This window comes from Branchiostoma floridae, chromosome 16 (assembly GCF_000003815.2).
Source record: "Branchiostoma floridae strain S238N-H82 chromosome 16, Bfl_VNyyK, whole genome shotgun sequence".
NCBI lineage: Eukaryota > Metazoa > Chordata > Leptocardii > Amphioxiformes > Branchiostomatidae > Branchiostoma > Branchiostoma floridae.
In genome coordinates this window covers 18,883,328-18,891,752 of record NC_049994.1, presented here as the reverse complement: position 1 = coordinate 18,891,752, position 8,425 = coordinate 18,883,328, and the positions used below count along the sequence as shown (strand labels likewise).

At 45.6% G+C, this 8,425-nt stretch overlaps 1 protein-coding gene across 1 annotated transcript in view; it reads right to left on the bottom strand.

Annotated features, from left to right (window-relative positions):
• The window catches only part of LOC118403065 (polycystic kidney disease protein 1-like 2), a 38,933-nt gene that overhangs the window by 1,044 nt on the left and 29,464 nt on the right, over nt 1-8,425 (bottom strand). Inside the window, exons 19-27 of the mRNA XM_035801502.1 lie at nt 4,608-4,756; nt 3,978-4,202; nt 3,532-3,696; nt 3,203-3,363; nt 2,854-3,032; nt 2,114-2,604; nt 1,311-1,443; nt 834-1,075; nt 239-444 (exon numbers count right to left, since the gene is read on the bottom strand). Of these exons, the coding sequence (XP_035657395.1) occupies nt 239-444; nt 834-1,075; nt 1,311-1,443; nt 2,114-2,604; nt 2,854-3,032; nt 3,203-3,363; nt 3,532-3,696; nt 3,978-4,202; nt 4,608-4,756 (1,951 nt within the window). The remainder of the gene's footprint in view (nt 1-238; nt 445-833; nt 1,076-1,310; nt 1,444-2,113; nt 2,605-2,853; nt 3,033-3,202; nt 3,364-3,531; nt 3,697-3,977; nt 4,203-4,607; nt 4,757-8,425) is intronic.

The window sequence follows — 8,425 nt, the reverse complement described above, 5'->3', positions numbered from 1 at the left end:
CAGTCAGTTATTTCGAGGAGGTTACAGAGCCTACATGTAGGTGCTATTACCTCCTTGGTTATTTGGCTATTTTGGTATTACATTTATCTTTTTTGCGTACTATGTGAACAAAGATTCTTTCCGAATAGTTTGAAATAATGATCCCTTTTAATTTGTAGCTTTTCAAAATGCAACATGCATTTCCTGTGGTAAGACTGCATGATTGTGGAATACATTGAGGCATGTCATGCAAGCCCACAGCAAGTGTTTCATAAAGTGATTCCACCCACCTTGCTTTACTCGGCCTTGGATCAGGCTAGGTGGGTAGACCAGGACTGTCTGCCTGTCAGCTGTGAAGCCCCTCTCAAACCAGCGGGGCTTGTCGTCATTGTAGGAAGTCTCCGGGTAGAAGCTCTGCAGAGCGGTCTCGTTCAGCCAGGACCAGAAGGTGAGATGATCATTTACCTGTGGAGAAACAAAGCCTCGTGAGTTTACAGTACACAGTAATTGTATATTCCTCAACAAGGGTACAAATGGAACCCATTGAATCCATGTTCTGATTACCATCTATTTTGTCCTTGTCAACATTAATGGCTTTCCACTGGCTTCAAAATGTTTTTTAAAGTTTGTCTACAGGTGCCGGTAGCAGAAGGTGGGGTAGACCCAGGAAATCTTGGCTGGAGTATGTCAGGAAAGACATCAAGGTGTACAAGGTGCCTTGACAGTGTAGATCCGCTGGATAGAGCCGGCCGCTTGGAAGCGCGATGTGAAATTAAGCCGACTGCTGCCAACACCCGTGTCAGGGACCTTAGCAGCAAAATAACCAAATACTGGATACTACTAAAGGAACTCACGTCGTCCACAGACTGCAGGAAGGTGTTGGTTGTGCTCAGTGTCTGATGGAAACTTTCTGTGGTGTTGTGGTACTCGTTGGCGATGCTGAGCACGAGCAGGAGGAAACAGCAGAACCACGCGATGTCCCACACGGTTTCCCCAAATCTCCTGTCCCTGCGCTGCCTCATTCGCGCTTGTTTGATGTTGGCAAGGGACCTCATTGAAAGTCGCTCCATCTTTCTCCTCATGCGAAATGCATCGCCTTTAGAAAGCATAGAATATCAAAAGGTCTGTATTTGTTAGAAGAAAAAAGCTCACAACCTGGATTAAAGACTGAAGCAACAAGAAATAAGATCAATTAAGAATACAGGGTATGACTGGGAGCACACTGAAACTACACAAAATGGCTTCCGTCAAACATGTGGTAACATGTGCACAGTTTACTTCAGCCTTTATGGTAATTGTTCTTTTTTACAAACTGATGAGCTGAAACTTACAGTTGAAGCCTGCCTCCCTTTGTGAAGACACCACGCTGGCTTTAATCAAAGCGGGGCCCCGCTTCTTTTTAAAGATCTTCTTGACAACTTGCGTCTTGCCAACAAAGCAAGTCACGATGGTGAGGAGAAATATCTGTAAGACAAAAGCATTAGTTGTTAAAGTTTCTGACAGGATGTGGCTTCATACAAAATGTTCTGAGTAGCTCAGGTCCTATTAAACTAGCAAGAAATTGTCTTTGTGCCTAGATACCTTATACAACTACATGTGCATCAGGGCATTACAATCGTCGCGAAAACCGCAAAAATTAATTAGAAGGACTGAACTGAGACCTTGAAAAACGGGTTTTAATGATATTATCCTATGCGAAAGGGCGCCGACACACATTGTCAACAATCATAACAATAGCAAAACAAACAGTGTGTGGCTTTTACGGCCGTGGACAGCGTCCCCAAGCCGCCTGTAGCTTCCACCAGGATTTTTGTCCGTCAAAGGTGACGGATTGGTTTTAAAATTTTTCCGTCAGACGCAGCACATTTCAGTCATTTGACGGGAAAACGGACGCTGGCTAGAGCCCTGATGTACATGCAACATACATGTACATGCTCATAATTCCACCAGGTGCCATTTTACCGCCACCTCAAAAAACGTTGTTATAGAGGCTTTCTCAAGATTGTCTACCTAAATATCTGAATTGTATTACATTTATTAACACTAGATGCTCAAGATAATCTTGGGAAGACCTCTTTTCTAATTTTTTTTAGGCGGAGGTTACAGTTGAAATCAACAGAGAACATATCCTTACCTTTCCTGGTTGCATGACGAAGATGTCCGCCAAAAAAGCCAAGAAGTACCCAGACAGCCACCTCTCGGACTTGTCCTTGCCCCACTCCAGACTGTACAGCACGGTGAAGACAGATGACCCCACAGCAGACAGCACCACCAGCACCCAGGCCACGTACTTGCACCAGTGTGGCAGGCCCTTGGCTGGTCCTTGCTGCGTGGGTGCCTCAGCCGAAACACCCATCTCCACATCTCTGACCCGGGGGTTGCCCTTGTTGCTGGGTCGGCTGTACTGGAACAGCAGGCTTATGGCCCCGATGACAGGAAGGCAGGTGAGGCTGGCCATGATTCCCGTGTAGACTCCATTCAGAGTGAAGGAGAACGGCCCCAGGCTGACGGCCTGCACAACCTGGGTTTTTGTTTCGTCCCTTAGCCACATGGCGCTGGACACCATGGACATGAGGAGGAGACTCAGGCAGCAGCCGAGCCTCTGGCTGCGGGTGAAAATGCTATCTGTAAAGGAACATAGCAGGGACATTTTTCATCAGAACAAGTCGGTTTTGTGATAAAGAATAAAACCAAAGCAACACACTCGATACACTTGATTTAACATTGAAAACAAGAGGTATTCATGCATTTAAAATACAGTTAAGCCTGATGTAAACAATAATAAATATATCAAAAATTACTATAATCAGGGAAATTTCAGACATATCTTAAATCTTGTATTATGATTCCCCAGTTCAGTAAGCGAAATGTTACCTTCAGGCATGATAGCGATGGACAGGAAGAGGTGCTCCTCTGCCAGATTGCTCCGCAGACTTGCCGGGAACAGGAACCCGATGGATCGCAGATCCTGCTCAGAGGCGACAGGAAAGGTCTTCACCACCTGCCCGTCCCCGCGGTCGGCTGCTAGCCACTCGCCGCAGAAGAAATAGGACCTGCAGTTCCAACAAAAGGGAAATAAATCTCACTATGTTAGCTGTAAGGCTTTGAGACAAAGAAAAGAACCACACCTTATGTGTTGCCTAACGCAAGCAATTGGACGTTGAATTATTGGGTAAGGACCTAGATGAATCTAGACAGCCAAGGAAAGTTGGACTGAACTCACAGTTTGCCTGTGGTGAGATCCTGCACTGCTGCTTTGTCCACGTGCCACGATGCACGGCTCCCCTCCCCACTGTTGTCGTGCATGAGCTGCAGCTGCTCCATGTTACCCAGCTGTTCTGCTGTGCTGAAGATCAGGGTCACCTGGCTGCCTGGGGTAAAAACCTAAAACAGCAACAAAAATTCCTCCTATTGGGACATGCCGTAAATGAATGTACTACAAGAAGTCTTCAGTGGATAAAACAGCAACAAAATTCCACAATAAATCTTCAGTGGGAAGTTGGGTAATGAAATGATCATAGGAGAAGCCAGTGCCAAATTTGACGTCCTAACCTTCTCTGCGATGTTGACCACTCTCACATCGGAGTTTGCTGCATCGCCGAATAGTTTGAAGGTAACGGTGGACTCTGTCCCAGCATGCCTAGCTGCACCTGTCCAGATGATCAGGCGGTACCGGTAGCCGTTCTGAAGGTCGTCCAACCTTACAGCGTGATGTAACTGTAACAATGTGTGAAGATATAGAACATGAATGTACATACTGACCCTGACTTCTCAAAGCTCATACTATATCATAGTCTATGCATACTAACAACATTGACTTATGAAAATCTTCCTTGTTAATGACACGTTGCCCTTATCAGCAGAGCTACCCCTTTGTGATACTAGCATGTCTACCACTGTCAAATTATATTGAATAAACATCAATACTGGAGAAAAATGGAAGAGAAATAGAAGTCAACAGAGTATAAAGATCTGGATAATTGATGATGTCTACTTACCTTCCTTTTCCCTACACGCTCAGCAATCTTTATCAGGGCTGATGTGAACGAGAACAGACAGAGTGCCGCAATGATGGTTGAAACGATGGCAACGTTGTCCACCAAACCGCTGAAATTCAACGCCCCAAAGTCTAGGGTGTTTGGCGGTGTGACGAAGTCAGTTCCGAAGGCCGTCAGATGGTTGCAGTGGCAGATGGTACTGGTAATGGTGGACTGTTTGCTTATCTGTGGAAAGCGGAGTTAAGTTGCTGTGATCTCATGTTTATTGCTGGTTCAAACAATGATCATTTGGGAAAACACTGAGCGATGTGGTAAATTCTGCTATAATAGTCAATAGGCTTTAAATTTGCTATCAATATCAAAGCTGTCCATTCACATGATCCAGCTGATTATAAGCATATCCTAACATTGAACAGAAATCCCGCACCTGGTCCAGTAAACTTTACATGTCATGTTTACATAGTGCAGACTGTAACCAATGATGAATGCATCTGTTTTCTTTATCAAATTTCACCAACATGAGGATGTTATTTTTGGGAGGGTATGTGCTGAAGTGTTGTAATGATTGTAAGTACTGATGAAGTAAAAGTTTCATAAAATCTATTAGACCTGCATGACTTGTGTACATACCGTACAGCCGTCAGTCCTCCAGTCTTCCTGGGTCTCGCTCCAGAAGACGCAGCTCAGACGGGCCCACTGGATCTGGTAGGCGTAGACGTCATCGGTGTGTAACTCCTTCTCGTCAGCCCTCTTCTCAATTTCACACTCTGTCACTGGTCCTAAAAAAAAGGACATTATAACAGACCTGAGAAGGGTACAGATACTCGGATATCCCCAGTTTTCAATGCTTCAACATCACACGCACGTGTGGTGTTTTTCTTATGACGATTCCATAGTTATACTTTAACAAAGAAACAAATAAACAAACAAACAAACAAACAAATATCACATCATTATAAGGTGGGTCTTTAAAATACTGGGCACATTTTCTTTGAATTATATTTCCCAAATTTATGACAGACTGATGCAGAAAGATACAATCAATCAAAAATCTCTACAGACATTGGTTAGGAAGGTAAACGGGTTGGCCTTCCAATGCCGCGCCCTTGCGGCCTCGGTATTGTGACTGCTCGTTGCTTGTTGATAGATGAGTTACTAAACTCAGCTGCATTGCCAAATTGTCCTCGTCTGTCTGAGAGCAAATATCTAAAACAATACATACTAAATAACAGATATCACAAAATGTAGTTTAGATATGACAAACAGTGATCCCACCTCTGTGAAATGATAAGCGTCCGGGACGCCTAAAACGGGCGTCCGGGACGCTGCCCGTCCCGGACGCTACCCGTCCCGGACGGCCGATTTGGCTGATGAGTGGAACGGCCTGGACGCCCGGGGACGGCCCCGGGACGGCTTGGACGCCCTGGACGCCGTCCAAATTGGCCGCTTGGACGCCCTGGACGGGCGTCCGGACGGGGTCCGGGACGGGATCCGGGACGTGCTCTGGGACGGGTGCGCGGACGGGGTCCGGGACGGGGTCCGAGACGGGGTCTGGGACGGGTGCGCGGACGGGGTCGGGGTCCGGGACGGGCTCTGGGACGGCCGCGGACGGCGTCCCGGACGCATAGGGACGCTTTAATTAGCGGCATGTACGGAATTTATGATGGCGCAAATGGGCTCTGGACGGCGTCCAGTCACAGCGGGGCGAGTACGGACGGGCGTCCGCCCGAGCCTTGGACGGCCGTCCCGTCACGGGTGGGTTCGATAAATACACAAATCAGATCTCAAGTCATGATTGTCTAAACGACGGCTAGCATTTTTGCCGCCCCCAAGAAGGACGAAACGCCCTGAGCGCACGATAAAACGACGTACAAGATCTATCTTGGAGCGGTGCGAGGGTCAGTCTCTTCCTGACGCTGCAGCGACAAAATTTTGTCGTCAACTGCAACAAAACTAAAACACTACTCGTACATACAATTGCAAAGTTATATTGAAGAAAAATAGTAAAAGGTGTATAGAAAATAATGGCAGGAAACTGTACTTGGTTATGCACAACGTTGTGGCGTTTCACGGTCTGGGAAGAGTCATCGTACCGCGCAACAGACAGATCGACTGGCGTTGCTATGTGCAGTGATTGACAGCGCCGCGCGTCTGGGCGGAGCTATTGTTTTTAAGGCCCACTTTATTTACATTACGCTTTTCGCGTTAGCGGAACTGGCGAGAACGGGACTACGAGAGCGAGAGCGCCGTGTAAAGAGAGTTCCCGTTGAAATAGAAAAATAGTTTTCACGGCCAGCCATTTCCGTAATGGCAACCTTCGCAGGCTCTCACGTCAATCGGGTCGGCAGTCAACCTTCAAAGCAAGCGGGCTGTCAGCGAAAAATAGTCTCATTCTCACATTTTTGGGCGACCAACTTTCGCATAATTTTTGTGGAAGACCTGTAAAAATATACAAGTTCGATTCCGAATATTTTCCCCTGCAATACATTGTTACGTTGAACCGAAACCAGAAGCCGCTATCTCTGCAAATTTTGTATGAAGCAATCCCATTACGCGTCTCCGATTGGCCGTTGCTATGACACCGGTGACTGTTGCTATGACATTGAACTGCAGGCAGCTTGAGTTTCTACGTGAATGAATATTATACCTGCAGGAATTATGCGTATTTTCACGGTTATTTCAGTGCGTAGCCATAATTTAGCAGGTCATCACTGAAAGAAAGGGATCTTCTATCAAACAGTTTGCTTTGAAAGGGTTTTAAAGTGCTTTTTTATCGAAAATATTGTGGTCGAAGTGTCAGCGAAACAACAACGTAGTCAGGGACTTGTAAGTTGTATTTCTTATGCAAGAATTCACGCATTTGAATTTTCAATCCCTTGGAAGCGGTACGCAAACAAAAAAATTCAAGTTTGTTCAATATAACATCGTGCAGGTAAAAAAAACTGCGATCTTTACGGGTAGACTTTCACCAAGATTTTACATTCCACCGCGCGCCGCGGGAGTCCTGTCAGATTTCCGGGCGGTGTGTATAAAGAGGTCCCGATGCGGCGTCCCGATAGCGGGAAATTTCACCGCTGACGCGAAAAGCGTAATATTAAGTGGGCCTAATTTTCACACGCTATTCCGTCATTCTGGATGGAATCCCTCCTCATTATGCACCAACTGTAGCAGAAGTTTTGAAGAAACAATGACACCGACGGAGGAATTTATGGAACAGATACCGGGTGCTGACAGATGCAGGTTTTACCCCGAAACAGGCCGTAAAAAGTTTGGTAGGCTTTACAATGTCCACAGTATCGCGACGCGCCGTGCACTCGTGCATTCTTCGGCAGGGCTTTGGTTGCTGGCCGTACTGGGAGGTCAGAGGGCAGTGAGAACCCCTCGCTTCATTAGAGTTACAGTCGGGCTACCTTGCCTGTACAAATAAACCCCGCGGCGAGCATGCAGGGGACTGCTGCTGCTGACGGAGAGCTTCTGGAAGCTTCACGTAATAATTAGATGAAGACAAAAAAACATTCCATTGGTTTTGTACCATAAAAAAGAATGACATGTAAACTTAGCCTTCAGACAGTGTCAATAGATTTATAAAATGCATCAAACTTCGAGCGCTAATAGTTTTGTTTACCGATCAGTCAATACTTTCTCCCTAACCCAATATTTCGGATTAGTCAGCTAACTGGAAACATGATGAAATTTCAGTCAACCGAGAGTTGATATTTATATCATAATTTCCCTGAAAGTATTTTGTTGCGTTCTAATTATTTAAAAATGTATCTTGTGTGCTCAATTCGTCCGTGTAAACGACACTTGATCTTTTTCATACTTGGTAGCACCCAAACATCACGTGCCTTTACTAGTTTTAGCCCAGCCTTGTATTTTTATTTTGTGGTGTGTGTATTTAATTGATTAACGTTTCCTTTTTGTTTATACATAAATCTCGAGTCCAGAATTCCAGCAACATGTTGGGAGTTAGGACACGAGGCACATGGTGCAATTTAATTGAAACAAAAGAAGTTGTACTTGAACGCTAGCGACTTGTCCTCATGCGACTGACACGAATATAGTACAGGGTTTGTTGATATAAGCAAGGTGATAAGCAGTGACTTCCCAGCGGAGGATAGCCCTCGAGACGGGAAAAGAGGTATTATCTCCAATCAATTTCTATCGATTGATAGTCGTGTGTTAATTTTCAATCATCGATTGCAAATCGGATGGCGAACGCGCCCGTCAGTCGGGCGACGTTCCGGCGACGTTCGCCCAACTTCCGTTTGTTTACAAATATTAAATTTCTGGGCCCGGGAATGTGAGGGTATTATAAATTCTGACCCTGTGGCCCCTGTGGTAGTATGTAGGTGGCTTTGTAACACACTTTCCTTTCCTGTGTCATTTCTTTTATGCTCTCGCATTTCATTCATTGGGTAAAAAGATTCCGACAACAAAAATAAGCA